This window comes from Cetorhinus maximus, chromosome 4 (genome assembly GCF_964194155.1).
Source record: "Cetorhinus maximus chromosome 4, sCetMax3.hap1.1, whole genome shotgun sequence".
Classification (NCBI taxonomy): Eukaryota; Metazoa; Chordata; class Chondrichthyes; order Lamniformes; family Cetorhinidae; genus Cetorhinus; species Cetorhinus maximus.
Genome location: NC_135882.1, coordinates 102,470,049 through 102,490,913, shown reverse-complemented (window position 1 = coordinate 102,490,913; position 20,865 = coordinate 102,470,049). Strand labels below are relative to the sequence as shown.

At 42.0% G+C, this 20,865-nt stretch overlaps 1 protein-coding gene across 3 annotated transcripts in view; it reads right to left on the bottom strand.

The window, feature by feature from the left end:
* LOC144679793 (nucleolar protein 4-like) overlaps positions 1-20,865 on the bottom strand; it is a 549,252-nt gene that overhangs the window by 28,310 nt on the left and 500,077 nt on the right. For all 3 annotated transcript variants that reach the window (XM_078540571.1, XM_078540573.1, XM_078540574.1), the window contains one exon: positions 16,155-16,277. In XM_078540571.1, coding sequence (XP_078396697.1) covers positions 16,155-16,277 — 123 coding nt within the window. The remainder of the gene's footprint in view (positions 1-16,154; positions 16,278-20,865) is intronic.

Below are 20,865 nucleotides of genomic sequence, written 5' to 3'. Positions count from 1 at the left end.
TTTCCTCTGGCTGGGGGAGTCTAGAACAAGGCGTCACAATCTCAGGATATGGGTAGGCATTTAGGACTGAGATGAGGAGAAACTTCTTCACTCAGAAGTGAAAACTCAGACTCTAAAGGCATCAAGGGGTATGGAGAGGAAGCAGGAGAATGGCGTTGAGATAGAGGATCAGCCATGATCATATTGAAAGGGGGAAGAGGCTCGAAGGGCTGAATTACCTACTCTTGCTTCTATTTTTATATGTTTCTATATTCAGAGTATGGGAGAAAGTAATAGGGCAGGATTTTCAAGTTGTCGGGCAGGCACGGCGGGCGGTCTTGGGGGTGGCTGGGAAATGGTCTGCCGCCCACGATCGGCCTCTGACCGCGATTTCACGCTGGCTGGCCAATTAACGGCCAGCCAGCGTGAAAGGCATGCTGAAAGGCTCAGCGCTGCTGGGGTGGGGGCGGGAGAAGTGCAAGCGCAAAAATCTGCGCATGCGTGGGGGAGTGTGCACTGAAAGCTCCCTGAAGGCAGGAGCTGCCTCAGGGGGCTGAACAATTTTAAAATCAAAAATAAAGATTTTTAAAATCCAAAAAAATGTCCCGACAGGGGACTCACTCACAATAACATGAACAGAATAAAAACTCTGCCCAAAAGTTTACATTTTTAAAAATTTAATTGTGGAAACCTCATCCCCCCATGGATGACGTTTGCTAAAAAAAAATTAAAAGGCTGCCTGGCCAATTCTCCTGCACGCCAACCATAAGGTTGGACGGGCAGCAACAAATATGTTTGAATTAATTGATTAAGGGCCTTGATAGGCCTCTTAATTGTTGGCGGGCACGCTGCCGACTCTCATTCGCGCCCGCTGACCCAAATATTGCATGAGTGCGTGATGATGTCAGGACACTCGTCCAACGTCATCACGCACTATTTTATGCCCGATCGGGTCGGGTGTGCGCCCGCCCGCGGGACATAAAATCCTGCCCATGGAATCTAAATTAGGGTTACTGTGCATGTATGTGAATGGGCAGAGTGTGGTAAATAAGATTGGTGCAGACAGTCATGTGAAAATATATTGTGGCTATAACAGAGACCTGGTTCAAAGAAGGGCAGGCCTGGGTATTAAATATTCCTGGATACATAGTGTTCAGGAAAGATAGGAAAGGAAGGAAAAGGGAGGGGTGGCAGTATTGATGAAGGATAACATTGCAGTGCTGGAGGGAAAGGGTGCCCCAGAGGGATAAAGGTCAGAATCTATTTGGCTAGAGCTAAGGAACTACAATTACACTGCCTTGTGCAGTCTATAGGCTACCAGCCAGTGGGAAAGAGGTTGAGGAACAAATTTGTGATGAAATTACGAAGTTGCAAGAATTATAGAGTAGATATAATGGGCAAATTTAATTGTCCAAATATAAACTGATTTTGTAGGACTGTAAAGCACAAAGGGGTGCAAGAGTTCCGAGAGTCAGTTCAAGAGAACTTCTTACAGCAATATATTTGCAGTCCAATGGCAAAGGCAAGACCTGGTTCTTGGCAATAGAGTGGGTCAAGTGTCAGTAGCGGAACATTTAGTGGTCATTGTATCATTAGGTTTAGTTTGGTTATGGAAAAGGAGAAGAAATAATCTAGAGTACGAATAATTAACAGGGGGCAAGCTAACTTCAATGAGGTGAGAATGGAACTGGAGCAGATGAATTAGAACCAAAATTGGGTGTGCAGCTGCAGTTTAGATATGGCACCTGGAGTGAGGAAACAGTGAGGTAATGGCGTGGCGGGAGATTCAGAGGCCATCCACCAGCAAGATGTGTTTCCTCTGGCTGCATAATTAATTAGGCTGGAAGTGGACAATACAGCTAGAAAAGCCGCCATTGCGGCCAATGGGTAAAACATCCTTCTTCCTGCCCGCTACAGTACTTAGTGCAAACCTGGGATGATTCCGCCCAAGGTATGTTCCCACAAAGTGGAAAGGCTGAGCAAACAAATCCAAAGCTGGATGACAAACGAGATAGCAATTAAGATGAAGAAGAAAATGTGTGCTTATGATAGATGTCAGGTGGATAATACAACCAAGAGCCAGGCTGAATATAAAAGGTTCAGACGGGAATGAAAAAGGAGATAGTAGAGATAAAAAAAGAATATGAGAAGAAACTGGCAACTAATATAAAAGGGAATCCAAAAGTCTTCTAGAGGTATATAGATAGTAAAAGGGTGGTAAAGGAGGAATGGGGCTGATTAGGGACCAAAAAGGGGATTTACGCATGGAGACAGGGGGCATGGCTGAGATATTAAATGAATACTTTGCATCTGTCTTTACCAAGCAACAAGATGCTACACAGGTCATGGTGAATGAAGTGGCAATTCAGACATTTGGCGGGTTTAAAATTGATAAGGAGGTGGTATAGGATAGGCTGACTGAACTTAGAGTTGATAAGGCACCAGGACCAGATGGGATGCATCCAAGGATACTGAGGGAAGTGAGAACGGAAATTATGGAGGTACTGCCATAATTTTCCAGTCTTCCTGAGACCAAGGGGAGGTGCCAGAATAATTGCAAATATTACACCCTTTGCCTGAAAAGGATGTGAAGATAAGTCTAGCAACGACAGGCCAAGTTTAACCTCAGTAGTGAGAAAGCTTCTAGAAACAATAATTCAGGACTAAAGTAATAGTCAAATAGGGCAAATTGTGTTTAACTGACTTGCTGGATTTTTGGTGAGGGTAATGCAGTGTACATGGACTTCCAGAAGGCATTTGATACAGTGCTGCACAACAGGTTTTTGGGTAAAGTTATAGCTCATGGAATAAAAGGGATAGTAGCAACATGGATACAAAATTCGCTGCGTGATAGAAAACAAAGAGTAGTGGTTAATGGTTAGTGGTTCTGTCTTTCTCTCCACAGATGCTGTTAGACCTGCTGGGCAGAATTTTACAAGTCAGTGAGCGGGGGCAGGGGCCTGTTCTCCGACGCGTAAAATGATGCCCGGTGATGTTGGGGGGAACTCCCGATGTCACCACACCCGATTTAAATTTTCAGGAAGGTGGGAACGCCGGAAAATCAGCTGCACGCCCGCCGACCTGTCAATGCCCAATTGAGACCATTGACAGGATCAATTAAGTAATGAAAGGACCCGCCAATCCAACCTTAAGGTTGGCGGGCAGGCCAGGAGCCCCAGCGGGAACTAGAAAAAACATGAAACCTCATCCAAGGGCGGGATGAGGTTTCAAGTAGGCTTTAAAAAATTTTAATAAAGATTTTGTAAAAATTATGGACACATGAGGGGACATGTAGGGGAAATTTAATTTTTCTATTTTTATCTTTTTTACATGTATAGCCGATCTCCCTGAGGCAGCACTTAGCCTCAGGGAGATGAATGCGCTCTTTTGTGCGCAATGCTTGAAAGAGCACACTCTCAGCTCAGGGAATTGCACCCCCCCGCCACACCGCCCGCACAAGGAGCACACAGTGCTTCCGTGCGGACGTCACTCTGGGCGGGCCTTAATTGGCCTGCCCATGTAAAATGGCACAGTGCCTCCGATCGGGGGAGCCCATTGGAAGCACGCCCGTAGGCGCCCGCCCATCAACTCCCCCACCCCACGGGGGGAAAATTCAGCCCGCTAAGTTTTTCCAGCATTTTCTGGGTTTTTTTCAGTAGTGGTTAATGGATGTTTTTTGGACTGGAGGAAGGTTTGTAGTGGAGGTCCCCAGGGATCAGTATTGGGGCCCTTACTCTTCCTTATATATATTGACCGAGACCTTGGTGTATAGGGTACAGCTTCAAAATTTGTAGATAATACAAAACTTGGAAGCATTGTTAACCATGAGGAGGATAATGTAGAACTTCAAAAGGATACAGGCAGGTTGGTGGAATGGGTGGACAAGTGACAGATGAAATTTAATGCAGAGATGTGTAAAGTGATTCACTTTGGTAGGAAGAACATGGAGAGACAATATAAAATAAAGGGTATAATTTTAAAAGGGGTGCAGGAGTTCAGGGTACTTGGTGTATATGGACATGAATCATTGAAGGTGGCATGACAGGTTGACAGAGTGATAATAAATCACACAGTATCCTAGGCTTTATTAAAAGGGGCATTAAATGTAGAAGCAAGGAAGCTATGTTAAACTTGTATAGAACACTGGTTCGACCTCAACTGGAGTATTGTGTCCAGTTCTGGGTGCCACACTCTAGGAAAGATGTGAAGGCCTTAGACATAGTGCAGAAAAGATTCACGAGAATGGTGTCAGGGATGAGGAACTTTAGTTACGTTGATAGATTGGAGATGTTGGGACCATTTTCATTGGAGAAGAGAAGGTTGAGAGAAGATTTGATAGAGGTATTCAAAATCACGAGGGGTCTGGACAGAGTAGGTAGGGAAAAACTGTTCCATTGGTAGAAGGATTTGGATCAAGTGGACATAGAATCACAGAATTTTAATGGCACAGAAGGAAGCCATTTGGCCCATCGTGTCTGCACCAGCTCTCCAAATGAGCATTATGACCTAGTGCCATTGCCCTGCCTTTTCCCCATACCCTTGCACATTTGTTTCTATTCAAATAATCATCTAATGCCCTCTTGAATGCCTCAATTGAACCTGCCTCCAACACACTTCCAGGCAGTACATTCCAGACCCAAACCACTTGTTGTGTGAAAAAGCTCTTGCTCATGTCACATTTGCTTCTTTTGCAAATCACATTAAATCTGTGCCCTCTCGTTCTTGATAATTTTACAAGTGGGAACAGCTTCTCCCTATCTACTCTGTCCAGCACCCTCATGATTATGAACATGTCTATCAAATCTCCTCTTAGCCTTCTTCTCTCTAAGGAGAACAGTCCCAAACTATCCTCATAGCTGGAACAATTCTTGTAAACCACATCTGCACTCTCTCCAATGTGTTCACATCCTTCCTATAATGTGGCACCCAGAACTGTACACAATGCTCCAGCTGAGGTCTAATGAGTGCCTTATATAAATTCAGCATAGCCTCCTTGCTCTTGTACTCTATGCCCTCATTAATAAAGTCCAGAATACTATATGCTTTATTAACTGCTCTCTCCACCTGTCCTGCCACCTTCAACGATCTATGCACAAACATGCCCAGGTCTTTCTGCTCCTGCACCCCCTTCAAAATTTCTCCCTTTATTTTATATTGCCTGTCCATGTTCTTCCTCCCAAAATACATCACCTCACATTTCTCCATATTGAACTTCATCTGTCACTTATCTGCCCACTCAACGAAATTGTCTATGTCCTTTTGAAGTTCTACACTGTCCTCCTCGCAGTTTACAACACTCCCAAGCTTTGTATCATCCGCAAACTTTGAAATTGTCCCCTACACACCAAGATCTAGATCATTAATATATAAGGGGAAAAGCAAGGGTCCCAATACCGACCCCGGGGGAACTCCACTACAAACCTTCCTCCAGCCTGAAATCTATCCATTGACCATTACCCTCTGTTTCCTATTACTCAGCCAATTTTGTATCCATGTTGCTTCTGTCCCTTTTATTCCATGAGCAATAACTTTTCTCACAAGTCTGTTGTGTGGCACTGTATCAAATGTCTTTTGAAAGTCCATGTACACCACATCAACAGCATTACCCTCATCAACCTTATCTGTTACCTCTTCAAAAAACTCCAGCAAGTTAGTTAAACATGATTTCCCCTTTAGAAATCCATGCTGGCTCTTCCTTATCAACCCATTTTTTTTCCATGTGACTACTAATTCTATCCTAAATATTAAGGTAATTAGCAAAAGAAGCAACTTCGTCATGAGGGAAAACTTTTTCACGCAGCAAGCGGTTAGTATCTGGAACGCACTGCCTGTGAACGTAATGTGCTGGAGGCAGGTTAAATCGAGGCATTCAAAAAGGAATTGGATTGTTACCTGTAAAGGATGAACGTGCAGAAGTACAGGGAGGAGCACTAGGTAAGTTGCTCCTATGGAGAGCTGGCGCAGACACGACAGGCTGAATGGTCACCTTGTGTGCTGTAACAATTCTGTGATTTCTATAGTGAAAGGCAGCAACCTCGGAAGCAATTGCAACAGAAATATTGTGCAAACTCAGTACCTTCAGCCTCAGCCTAGGGAGACTTTCTACATATTCAGCTGACAACGCAATTAATTAAGGAAAGCAAGACAGTGTGTACTAAAAAATGAAAGGTGCTTAAAAGGACATTGATGCAGCCCATCCTTTGGTTTATATTTTGCACAATGCAACAAGGCATGCCATCAGAAATCTTGATGTTGATGCAGAAAGCATCATTCTCAAGGTATATGCTCACTTCAGCATTTCTGTAAGAACACAGCATTTGAGGGAGTTGTGTTACTTTGTTGAAGTGGAGCAGTGCAATCTATTGAGGCATGTTGTGGCCAGGTGGCTTTCCCTTCTGCTGGCTATTGATGATTGTTAGAATTCTGGAAACCTATGACAAGTTACTTTCAGAGTTTAGATGAGGAGGTTGCCTCAAAATACTATGGAGATGCCTTGGGGATGAGGGAGATTGCCAACGAAGTGGCTGAGCTTTTCTTTCTCTTTCTCAGCAATGTTCTGAAACTATTCACAAACTGCATCACAACTTTAGAGGCCAAGTCGTTCAGTATCCTCTCAGTGTATGAGTTGACGAGTGACATGATTAGGAACCTAGAGAGAAGGATTTGGAACAGGTTTTTTGGGTTCAAGTGAATGGCAGACTGAAGCAATTAACACCAGATGTGAGAGACATTTTACCTTTTTTTACAAAAGAATCAAAAAGTACTTGAGTGACAGATATGACTTATCTGAAAACAGCTTTCATAACAGAATGTCCAAATTAGCCCTTGCAAATCATGTGTCCTTTGAGGAATTTTACAATGGTGTTCAAGCATGTAATCTTAAAAAAGATTGACAAGGACGTACTGTACAAATATTTTGGAATTGTGAAAAGTGTTATATCCTCCCATGAGATGAGGAGAGGTACATGAAACTTTTCAGCAAAGCACAGGGGAAAAAAATCACAAAAGTAAAGAAAATCAGCCCCTATATATTCTCCATACCATGCTCATACAGAATGTGTTTTCTCCATGATGACCAGCACTTAGAGAAACAAGAGTTGGAAGTGAACAGTGTGAAAGGAGAGCTCAGATTGGCATCAATTTCTCAGAAGAATGCAAAGACTCAGAGTTACCGAGGAACGAAAAACTTCTGAATGCCGCCAGAAATGGACAAAATTATAAACACTCATCATTCCTTTGGTGAGTACATTGACTTTAAAGCGTTGATATTGTTATCAGTTATTATATCATATATTAGTTCTTGCTTTTGCTTCCTAGAAGTGGCAGAAGAGGAGCAACCACATGGAGTGAGAGCTATGCCAGACATTCATCTTATGAAAATGAACATTGAAGCACATACAGGGAGTTATTGGAGCAGTAAAATAAACTGGTTGCACTATCTTCCAACGTGACTGTGTAGATTTATTCTCAGTAGGTAAACATAAATATTGCATCTGGTGGGATATCATAGAATCAGCACAGAAGGAGGCCATTTGGCCTGTCAGTTCATTCTAGTCCATTGCAAGAGCAACTTGTCCAGTCCCACTCCCCCACCTTTTCCCCATGACCCTGCAATTTTTTTTGTAAGAAAGGATAGTAGCAGAGGCAGAGAAAGGTCAGAACACATTGTTAAATGTCCAGTTTGCAATGTCTAATTTTTTGTAAAAACTAACACATTTGTGAAGCAGGCTTTGAGAACTTGATGCTGATACCAGGTGGGAAGTGTTCCCAACATTAATATCCGTCTTTTGATGAGCATATTTAAAAAAACTAATACATGGAATAAATATGGTCCATAATAAATAATCAAGCCATGTTTGTAATTGATTATTTGGGTTTATAATATTTCAATAACCATTTAATCTGTGTTCTTGATGTATATAATCTCATCAAGAAACCTCAAAAGGCTCACTGCTTAGGCCACAATCTGTGCCCATCTTTCCTGGGTCTAAGTAAAGAGAATATGCACTATGGAAAGAAATTCTACGTCTGACAAACAGAAAGTCCACCTGTCTAGATTTCTCAGTATCCATGTTTAGATTCCCTTGTTAGGGTTTTGTACTGGTCAAATATCTGAGAAACTGAAAAAAAACCTAGCAATCACTACCATATACTATGCTCATTATTCTGTAAAAATCCCAAACCTTGTTTTCCAATATCACTCAGCAAATGTGAATAGATTACTTTACAACTTCAGCGAAGGCTTCAAAGACTTGGAGAATTCTCATGATATCGGGCAGAATCTTCTGTTCAGCGAGCGGGGGCAGGGCCCGCTCGCCGATGCATTAAATGACGCGGGGTGATGTCGGGCGTGCGTCCCGACGTCACCCAGCATCATTTAGATTTTCAGATCGGCTGTGCGCCCGCTGACCTGTCAACGGCCTATTAAGGCCATTAAAGAACAAATTGAAATCATTAATGGACCTGCCTGTCCAACCTTAAGGATGGTGAGCAGGCCGGGAGTCTTGGCGGGCTTCTGAAAAAGCATGAAACCTCATCCATGGGCAGGATGAGGTTTCATGAGTGATTTAAAAATTTCGGAATATTTCAAAATAAAAGTTATGGACATGTCCCAACTCATGTGACAGTGTCACATGAGGGGACATGGCAGCAAAATTTTTCTCTCATCTTTATTTGAAGTTTCAAATCTGAGCCGATCTCCCTGAGGCAGCATTTTGCCTCAGGGAGATCTGTGCGCTCTTTTGCGCGTATGTGCGAAAGAGCGCATTCCTGGCTCAGGGAATCCCCCCTCGCCTGCACACGCTTCCTGGAGGATGTCACGCTGGGCGGGCCTTAATTGGCCTGCCCACGTAAAATGACGGTGCGCGCCCAACCGGGGGCACCGATCGGGAACCCGCTCGCCCGCTCCCACATATCCGGAAAATGTTGCCCATTGAATAGCAGCCAAAAAGTGAATGAAACAATTCTGCTCCCAGATGCTAAATTGTCTGTAATATAGTGAACACTTCTGTGAGCATCACACTTACCTAATTCCACACTTTAGCCATAACACTTCAGAGATCACAGCCTGGATTTTCACCAAGTTGGGTTGACTTGGGAGCCCTCTATAAATGGCTGATGGGCCTCAATTCTGGGGTTCCTGACCCCATTCTCAGGCTGAGATATTTTTGGGAGTGTCTTTAAAGGATGCAGGGTGATTCCTGTCAAAAGTCCGCATCCTGCACTCCCTACCTAGCTGGCTCCATTGTGGAGATAGATTTGCCCTATTTCTCTGCAATTTTCAAGGAGTCAGGCCATGTTTTTAAACAGTAATGATTCATGGCCCCTCAGAAGAGTTGTGAACCCGAGTCTGCATGAGAGGAACTTTTAAAAGGCAAGTTCGAAAGGTCCCCATCATGATCCCTTTGCCAGGCTCTGCCCTTCCACCCACCCCCTATGGCCCCTCATGCCTCCTATGCAAAGCTATGGCACTTCCAACCCCACTGATCCACTGTATACTTTCTACAACCAATGAATCCTGTATGTAAAGTGGTAGGTGTGAAAAAACCCTTTAAAAAGTCATTCATTGAGACGTTTCTCCGATTGATTAAAAAGGTCTGAAGTACAAGCTAATAAGTGACAATCATCCAGGCCCTTTGAAGTTTTAAAAACCACAAAGCACAAACCCTTGAAACCACATAACTGGTGTAACCAAATATTGTGAAATTGACCACAGAGATCAGAGAGCCTGAGCTGTCAATCAAACAATGTCGTCTGAGAGCCCAGAGACTATTATAATAATAGAACACCTGCCCCCCCGCCCCCCCCATAGGAAACAGTGTTTCATTCGCAGCTCAGGCCTTCTGATCCCTGCGGTCAATTTCACAATATTTGGTTATACAAGTTAAGTGGTTTCAAGGGTTTGTGGTTTGTGATTTTTGAAACTTCAAAGGGCCAGATGATTTTTACTTTTATTAGCGTGTACTTCAGACATTTTTTTCAATATGAGAAACTTCTCAACGAATGACTTTTTTTCAATTTTTTTTATACATATCACTTTACACTATAGGGTTCATTGGTTCTAGAATGTGTACAGTGGGTCAATGAGGATGGAACTGCCATAGCTTGGCATAGGGAGCATGAGGGAACACGGGGTGAATGGAAGGGCAGAGCTTGGCATGGGGGTATGGAGGGTGGGTGGGGGTCCTGAGGCATGAGGTGGCATGGATGGGGCATGAGGAGTGTTTGGATGGTGAGGGGCGTGCAAGGGATGAGGGATGTAAGGCCTTTGTATTTTTATTTTCACTGGGACAAAGTCCCATGCACCAAGGAAGGCCTTTTAAGCAGCCTGCCTCAGGACCCGGCAGTCCCTGTGTGTACCTCCACACTTCTTCCCAGATTGGCTGGCCTGGCTCCAGCCCGCACCCTCCCCCCTAGCAATGAAGATCCTGCCTTTGCAGGCACTTTCTCCCAAGGCAGGCAGGCCAAACCAGTAATTTTCTCAATTCCCTCTACCTGCCTCAAGGATGAAAATCCAGGCCCATACATCAGATGTCACATTTAAATGCAGTTTCTAACTTACTGTCCCATCAAACAGCCCCAGTGCAAGAACAGCATGTAAATAGAGGAAAGCTCCCTCTATACTGTCCCATTAATTTGTCCCAGAGTGGCTAGCATGTGTATAGCTATGAATGCATTCACAGAAATAAAAAAAACAAGAATAAGTGAAAGTGATTATAAACTTCATTTCATTTCAGGTTTCAAATCACTATTATAAGTCATGTGAAGCTTGTACTCGCTGCTTATATAATCACCTAGATCCTGAGAGAAGATTTTACCTAGAAATAACTTCCAGATATTTACTTATTTATATTGCGACTAGTCTAGGTCATTGTGAGATGGATCTGATTTGCTGCATTACACATGTGGTTCTGATGTAGTCCTATATTCAGCAGTGAATAACTTTGGGACAGTGATATTCTTTGTATCCACCAACAGAAATAATGAAGTCAAGGGGATAAAAATTGGACTACACCATTTCTTGGGCATTGGGGTCACTATTTGTGACCACGGAGGTGGAGGTAGGAAGCATGCAAATTTTGTGCTCCACCTCATTTACCTGATTGTAGTGTAAGGCTAAATGTTTCCCTTGCTGTTGGCTGTCTGTGCTCAGAAGGGAGCCAAACAGTTTATGCTAATAGCATGTAGTGCAGATGGCCTTCTACTCTTAAAAGCAGTCTGCCTCTCTCAGAGGAAAGCTGAACTGAATTGCAGGAGGCAGCTGAATACTATTGCTGAAATTGTAAACAAGGAAAGTGGGACACCAGGAAGACTGTGGGTTCCAGGGTCATGGATGTGTACTGGATGTCTTAATGTTGTAGGTGGACAGGAGGAGATGCCATGGTTCCATGAGGGGACAGGAGGTCTTCAAGGAGGACCCACAGAAGGGATTGGAAGCAGGTGGGCAGGGAGGTCAATTCTGGCATCTGGTCCAAAGAATTGGCAGCTGTGCCACAAGAAGTTTAATGACTTCACATGGGTGGTCAAGGCCAGTGAATATCTTCCCATAACACCTCCTGCCCGTTGCTCCACCAACCTCTCACACTGCTGAATGCACTCACCCAGTACCAGTCCCTGATATTCAGGACCCACACCTAACATCCAGATACTTACTCTCAAACACTTAATAATGCTGGCAGCCTCATACCCACTTCTTGCTACCTCTAGCTATTTAGTTATGGGAGGTATATCACCCAAACAAAGTACAACACAATCACTGACATTCTTCCCCTGCTCTCTTGAAGGACAGGTAGCACACAATAGAAGAAGCAGAATGGAACCAGAGAGGGACAAGGGCAACTGCATTTCCTGAATCCTACGGAGGAGATTGTTCTCCATATCACACTCCCTGACTTCTTACATTACTGAGAACATTCAGGTGGGTTCCCTGCCTTATGCCCCATCCCAACTACCAGCTCAGTCTCATGTTGCTTCCTGGCATGAGAAAGCTGCAGATAGTGTGACCATGGATTTGTTGCTCTCTTTCCCACCCCACCTCCTCACCCCAATCTTTCCTTTCTAATTTCCTGCTTTTAGACACCTTAGAACTTCCGTCTGCCCAGCCACTGCAGTCCCAGGAGGGGGAAGAGAGAACAACAGCACACCACTGATGAAAAGGCCTTGTCACTTGATCTAACACACGCAGCCACCAATTCTGGTGCTGCACTCACCTCAGAGGCTAGTATAAAGTTGGGAACAGCATATGGTAAGACATCGTACACAAGTGGGCTGTGGCCAAGCCAGCAGTACAGGATGGTTCGTTTGCCAGCTCACCAGAGGACAAGGTCGCAAGTAAGTTCTGCACTTAGATGAGGACCTTGATGGGGCAGCATACAGGAGACTGCTGACAAGGATGCATACCAAGATGTTGGATGCATTGGCTTTCCTCCAAGGCAGCCTCCTATCACCATTAAGGAGCAAGGAGGGTTCAGACTCCAAGTTGACAGAGGGTATCACCCAGAGCTTCCACTCTCCACAGTCTCTGCTCCATCTCCTTTTCATGCTGCAGACCCAGAGGTATTTCTAGTGCTGCCCCCATACCTATTGCAGGCTTTGTGTGGTCACCAAATCTTCTGCCCACCACTGTGAGGATGAAGCAACACTCTGTAAACCCAAGAACTCACACAAAACCTCTAAAAACATTCCAGAGTGCTTCTTGAAATTTGTAATAGCGACATTATTCAAAATTACTTTACCTTCAAATTGGTGGCTGGCCTTTTAAATAACATTAGTGCCAAGCCCCTATCGCAACTAAATGTTTGATCTTTGGTGAGCATCAAGCAAATTTGTTGAATGGACCAGTGTGGTCCAAATTTGGAAAATAGGTATCACATCAGCCAATAGAGCTGTGCAACATCATGACAGCAGCTGTTCAGGAGCTTCCAATGCACAAAGAGGAAACACATGTGATGCCTCTTCTCAACACAGTACACTGCAAGGGCTGTACTGGAAATGACTGGCAGCTGAGTGTGCACCCCCAAGAGGGCATTCAGTTTCACACTACTGGCACTACACATTTCAATTCTGTGACCAATATGTTTAGGTTGGGCTTTGAGAATTTATCTTGAGCACACCAAAATGGTTTTATGACAGTTGATATATGTTTGTAATGCTTCCATTGCATTGAAATTGATATCCCTTATATTCAATAAGATTTAGGAAGAATAATACTTTTCAGCATGAATTTTCAATTAGGAGTAGACTAACTGGAAGTTTGGTGGAGCACAATTTGCATACATTTACTGTAATGAGTTAGTCTAATGAGAATTTTTTGAATAAAGCCCAGGAATCAGAAATACCTCTGATTGACAATATGTGCATTTAGGGACTGGAAATAATGTGCTGGTGCAAGATTTAAAGGCCCCTGCAGCAGCTTTAATGACCAGATATTATTATTACCAAAATGACGTTTTGCGAATCCAAAACCTACTGCCAAGAAGCAGGCCCTGTGTCTGCAACAGATTCAGGATAAAGGCCAATATCTCTTCCTTCTCATTCTATTGTATGAACATTAAGGAGTAGTGTTCCCCCCATCCTAAAATCAGACATATGTAGTGGATCTGGATGCAGCTGATTGGCAAGTGTTGCTCTTGTTCTCATGACAGCATTAGAATAACATAGCAATTTGAATTTCTATGCTAGCAGGGAGTTGCCTTGGGACTCCATTTAGTATGTTCAAAATTATGCCTAAATAAATTAAATAGGCATTAGAATCAATTTTTGGGCTTCCGCACTCACAGTTTAGTAGGGTCTCTGCATCCTAACATAAAAATTGAATCTAGCAGAATGCCAAGTGAAGTGCGCAAATATAATATGCTGGTGATGGGTTTACAGAGCAAACTTTACGTTGCCTTCAATGGAAAGTAATTCAAAATTTGCATAGGCATAGATTGAACTATAATTCCAAAATCCGCGACAACATAAAAATGTGAAAAAATAAAGTTGGGCGAACATATAGAGTTGGGCAAACATATAGCACTGTCTCATGTTTCTCCAGAATGTCTAAAAGCAGCACTTAAAATCAATAACTTTTGGTGTGCAGTGAGAGAAAAATATTTTTAGCAAGCTACTGTATAATTGTTAACCTTGTTAAGAAAAGCATCAGTAGTCTTGTCTGAAGATTGCTTAACCTTGTTTAGATAGTACATTATTCATATGGAATGGTTTCCTTTATTGGGCAAGGTATGGAATACAAAAGCAGGGCATAATGGTGGAACTGTATAAAATGCTGGTTAGGCCACAGCTGGAATTTTGTGTACAGTTCTGGTCACCACATTACAGGAAGGACATAATTGCTCTGGAGAGAGTGCAGAGGAGATTTACAAGAACATGGCAGGGCTTGAAAATTGCAGCCAAGAGGAGAGATTGGAAAGGCAAGGGTTGTTTTCCTTAGAACGGAGGAGGCTAAGGGGTGACCTAATTGAGGTGTACAAAATTATGAGAGGCATTGATAGGATAGACAGGAAAGATTTGTTTCCCCTAGCTGAGGGGTCAATTACCAGAAGGCATAGATTTAAGGTGATTGGTAGAAGGATTAGAGGGGACATAAGGAAAAAAACTTTTCATCTAGAGGGTGATGGGCATTTGGAATTAACTGCATAAGTTGGTGGTTGAGGCTGAAACCTCAACTCATTTAAAAGATACATGGATCTGCATCTGAAGTGCTCTAACCTGCAAGGTTACGGACCAGGTGCTGGAAAGTGGAATTAAAATGAGCGGCTAGTTTATTTTTTCTCTTTTTGGCTGGCACAGACATGATGGGCTGAATGGCCTCTTTCTATGGTTTTATGTAAAGTGACATCTATTTGTAATTTCATGTTTTATGGGATCATGGCATGGGAAAACATTAGCTGTGTTTCTCCCTTATTGGGAAAATGGAGAAGTAAGCATGTGGCTGGTTGACTTGGGAAACATTGAAATTGATTGACATGCAAGCACAAACAGGCTTAACGTTCTGTAAGAACAAATGGATAATTGATATATATATAAATATATATATATATATAAGGCTGGACTTGAAGCATAGGTGTTGGAATATTCTTGGAGCAAGGCTGGGCATGCTCAAGTGGTAGCAAGGCCATGAGAATAATATCACATCAGAAACAAAGCATCAGCTTTGCCAGGTTGTATCTCAGCATCCTATTTAGTATGTTACAATTGTACATTTGTTTTTTTAACATCTTTACCATTTATATTGTAACTTGTTAATAAAACTTTTGTGCTTCGGAACAAAATTCTCCCTAGTCTCTTGATGCTACAGACCAAATTTAATATATTTTACTTACAATACAATAGCTATTTGACATACAGCAAGATCCTACAAGCAGCAATGAGATCAATGCTGTTAATTTTTTTGGCAGTGTTAGATAAGGGAATAATATTAGAGCATCAGTAGAATTCCTGCACTTTTTCAAATAATGCCATAGAAATTTTAGCATATGGGGCCTTAGTTTAATGTCTCATCCAACAGTGCAGAAATCCCTCAGTACTGCAGTAGAGTGTCAATCTAGGTTATGTGCTCAAGTCACAATGAGCACTTTATCCTTTGGAGGAAAAGGTCATAATGTACTCAATGTATATAATGTACAATTGTGTTCGTAAAACTGTTATAAAACTTAAAACTGAGAGAGGTTTACGAGAATGATTCCAGGCATGAGACACTTCAGTTATGGGGAAAAATTGGAGAAGTTGGGACTGTTTTCCTTGGAGAGGAGGAGGGTAAGAGACTTGATAGAAGTTTGCAAAATCATGAGGGGTCTGGACAGAGTAGATAGGGAGAAACTGTTTCTGATCGTAAACAGATTGAGAACCAGAGGGCACAGTTTTAAAGTGTTTTGCAAAAGAAGCAAATGTGAGGTGAGAAAAAACTTTTTCACACACCAAGTAGCTAGGGTTTGGAATGTACTGCCTGGAAGTGCGGTGGAGGCAGGTTCAACTGAGGCATTCAAGAGGGCATTGGATGATTATTTAAATAGAAACAATGTAAAGGGTTACGGGGAACAGGCAGGGCAATGGCACAAAGTTAAAATGTTCAGAAAGCCGGTGCACACATGATGGGCCGACTGGCCTCCATCTATGCCGTAACAATTCTGTGATCCTGTTATCATGAGACACTCATTTAATTATGATACTAATACCTGTTGCTGTTGACGCACATCCAGGCGCATTCTCTTAGCTGCATTCTTGCTCTCGCTCTCACAAGCTGTGGCCAAGATATTCTCTGCTACTGCAGATGTGAGATGTGAAGGGATGGGACGTGACTGAAGAAAGAAATACAAAAGAAATATTATACCAGCCTTTAAAAAAAGAGATAGCCAAAAACCAACGCAATATCTTTAATGATAGTGTTTCTAAAAAAAACACTATCACAAATCCGTGGCATACCTGACTGCTCCGACATACTGTAAGCCAAAGAAAGAAAATTCAAATTCTAACAATAAAAAATAAATGCACTTAAGAGGCAAAATCTGGTAATGCCACAGAAATCCATCAAAAACTCATTTGTCTTGCTTTTCTGTAGACTGACTTCAGTCCCCTTCATTAGCTTGCGTATTTCTACAGCCAGTGGCATCTTCTGAGTACTGGTGCTGCAAATCAAGTGCCGGGTTACTACCTTGTCCATTAAACTCAAATGTCTTGTACCCTCTAAAGTGTATGGAAGCATCCTACTTCATAATAAAATATTTTGGGCACTCTGCAATTCGTCATGGTACATAATGCTGTATCATTTTTCAGACAATTGTTTCAGAAATATTACAAGCATTGCAGTTATTTTTGCATTCAAATACAAATGTAAGAAAATTAAAATTGCCAAGAAATGCGAAAGGGTCGATTCGAGTAAAATATATCCAAGATGAAATTGCAATTAATATTAATAAGATTGGGTGTGAGATTACTTGGTGAAATATTTCTCATAAACAGTTACTCTCCATGATATCCTCACTATTTTCATTTGATTTCCAGTGTTTTTTTCATCTGAAGATTGAGGGCATTAAAATGTATCATCGTATTCAAGCTATAAACAATTATAATTTAATTAGACATCATTCATTTTGCTTTCAAAATGCTTTAGAGATGGCACAATGTTAACAACTAAGGGTTCAATCACTTTACATGGCTATACTAGAGCAATTTTGGTAATAAATCGTTATAAATAATCGATAGTTGTCATTGTACCATTGATGTGATGTTGTCCATTGGTGCATGATAAATTCCAATGGTAAATTAGGATGGCAAATGAGAAAGTTCTTTCAACAACTGTCTTACCTACCTAATCTTGACTTTAAAAGACTAAAGCCACTCTAGTTTCGTTTCTCCCACCTTGGCAGAAATAATGATACAAAGGTAAACATCATATTGTACCAAAGCACAAAATGCAGAATATGACTGACTTGAAAAGAATGACAAAGCTCAGATTCACAGAACATCATATGAATTTAATTGTGGATGTGATGCTGAGAACAGAGCCTGAGTAAATCCCCAAACTCCCAAAGATATTCCAAAGTAGCTACATTCAAATTCCCATAAAACAAATCTGAATGGAAATCAGAACTCTTTCAATTACATGAAGCACAGTGCATAAGTTTAATTAGTACAAATGCATTGGCACAAAGATAAGGTAGCTTAAACTGAAAAAGTTAATATTTGTACAGAAGGGGGCTTTGACCCTACAAGTGGGATCAGTACTGAACAAGATAAATATCTTCAAGTATCATTGAATCTGAATTTTTCTAAAAGCATTTATATTGACCCAGGTCTCCCAATACTGTCCAAGTAAATTGGCGAGATCAAGATCAAGTAAGGTTTTCCCTCTTGTTGGTTCCCCCACCCCTGATGCAGGCCCAGTCTGGCAGTTATGTCCTTCAGGACTCAGCCAACTCTGTCAGTAGTGGTACTACCAAGACATGCTTGGTGACCGACATTGAAGTTCCCCACCCAGAATACATCCTGCCATCCTCAGTGCTTCTTTCAATTTGTGTTCAACATGAGAGAGTGTTAATGCAATAGCCGAGGGGTGGGAGAGGGGGCGTTGGTGGTAATCAGCAGGAGGTTTCCTTGCCCATGTTTGATCTGATGCTATGACACTTTGTGGGGTCCAGAGTCAATGTTGAGAACTCCCAGAGCAACTCCCTCCTGCAAACTGTCCTGCTGGTGAAACAGGCTGTACTCAGGGATGGTGAAAATGGTGTCTGGGTCATTGTCTGTAAGGTATGATACGGTGTGTATGATTATGTCAGGTTCTTGCTTCACTAGTTTGTGAGACAGCTCTCCCAATTTTGGCTCAAGCCCCTAGATGTTAGTAAGGAGAACTTTGCAGGGTAACTAGGCATGGTGCGCCCGTTGTTATTTCTAGTGCCAAGGTCCATGCTGGTGGTCCATCCAGTTTCATTCCTTTTTGATTTTTCTGTAGTCATTTGGTACAACTGAGTGGCTTGCTAGGCCATTTCAGAGGGCAGTTAAGAGTCAACCACATTACTGTGGGTCCGGAATCACATGTAGGCCAGACCAGGTAAGGACAGTAGATTTTCTTCCATAAAGGACATTAGTGAACCAGATAGATTTTTACAGCAATTGTTTCGCGGTCATCATTACTGGATGACCTTTTAATTTTAATTCCAGCTTTATTAATTAATTGACCTTAAGTTCCACCAGTTGCCGTGGTGGGATTTGAACCAGTGTCCCAAGAGCTTGGTCCTCTGGATGATTAGTCCGGTGACATTACCACTATGCCACCTCAAATTGCTTAGCGAGTTTACTTTTAAATACAGTTTGAGGTCTTCACAGTATTGCTTCTGCAGTAATCACTTTTAACCCAGGCTCCATGCCTGTGGTTAATAGCATGAGTATCCTGGAGTAAATTCCTGTGCAAATTCTGGGCATCTAGCCCAAGTCTCCGACGGTAGAGTCAGTGTCCTAGGCATCCACAAAACAATTCAGGCAGCGTAATTTTGCCCACTGAAGTTTGAAATTCCCGGGTAAGTATTGTGCACGTGCATACATCGGGGCTTCCTTAGGGACCCGATGTGCAACAGTGGCAAATGTTCGCTGCTATTGCCAATGGAAGATCTGGGTTGTTGCAATATCCGCAGTGAAATGACATATATTAACATATATATATATATATATACACACACACATATTTATATATTAATAGATATTAAATTATGAATGCTATGCCCACACACTATCACCTTTGATGTCATTTATGTGTCACACATAAAGGAACAGCTGTAGACTCTACCTTGATTCAACATTATTTAAATATTGCGCCCATGTAGAACCTGTGCATAACAACAGTTTCAAACAATTCTTTAAATTGATTTATATGAAGCAGTGTTAGAATACACGAGAAGGCCATCTCCCATAATTTTGGCTTCACTTAAGTTGCTACCACTGAAAAGCTACCAGATAATCTGCTGAACCACCTTTTGAATTTTTAATGATACCAAAAGAGTTAAAAGAATAGTCCAATCTTTTCTAACAGTAAAAATGTCACTGGCATTATTATGCCAGCAAGTGGAGCTCTGTACATACATTTAAGTACATGGAGTCCTGTTCTGTCTGAGCATCGGGTATGTTGATGCTATCTGTTTGAATTGCTCTTAGAAAGGCTACTGATATAAATCATATAAAATATCCAGCACCAGAAACACTACTAGCACCAGAAGAAAGGAAGCTAACCAGCAGAATAATAATCTACTTCATCATTGCCACACGAGTGAGCGCTGGTGCAGATGGAACTAGCAGTACCAGAGGACAGAGGCAGCAACAGCTGATCGCCTCTTCAGAATTTCAAAGCAATGGAGGCCACATATATAGGATGAGGAAGAAAGGTTTGCATGGTATCTTACACCTATCTTCAAGGAAATAATTCTCCCAGATGAATTGGATGCACAAACAGGTAGTACATATCTATGAGCTCCAGTGGAACAAAGCTTACACGAACTCTACTCTAGGCTGTACATTTTTGTCAGTCTCCAAGAAGTGATGTGGACAGAATTGCAATGTTGCTTAAATGACTTCCATTGTGTGTTTGGCATAGCTAGAATTCAGTCCATTATACCTAGTAGCAACATGTTGGAGCAGTGCAGTCAACTATACAGGTCAGTGAGGAGATTGTCCTACCATCTGCTTTCATGTTGCTTTCAGTGGACCGGGGGTATATCAGAGTTTTGCTGACATCAATTTGAAGTATGCTCAATCCCACAATAATCTCTTCCCCGTGACTGCAAGAAGCCAATGGTATAAAAGTTGCTCTCATCCCTTTGACGACTATTGTTTTGGCTTTTGCAAATTAAGGATAGAGGTTCAATGTATTTGCTGTGTTTATCATAAGTAATGTATGCCAATACTTGTCTTGCTTAGTATTTTAATCAATGTGGGGTGAATTTCATGCTAGTCAGGGTAGCATGACAAACTGCTGCCTAATAGGACTGAAATACCACACATGCAGTAGCACCCAAGGCTTCAGATGTCATCTAGTTATCAAGTATGTACAAACTGCAACCTTTCATGACAACTATTCTAACTGTGAAACTAAACAAAAGAACTCCTCTTTTTATGAATCCAGTCGCTCTACCTAGAGTCAGTATAGATATATATGTAAATAGATTTTTAGAAAACTATATTAAATTCCATTTAGAATTCTTTCTATGGATACGTTTAATCTGTCATCAGCTTCTCAGTTGTATCCGATCAATAGTTTACTAATGCTTCTGAAAAAAATGGAGGACTTGAGAATGAGGTTAAAATTTGAGGAAAATGAAGCTGTTCAAAGACAATTCCTGGCCTTTTTTGTATCAAGTGCCCAGTTTCTCCTTTGACTACAGTCCCGATAAGCAGCATATT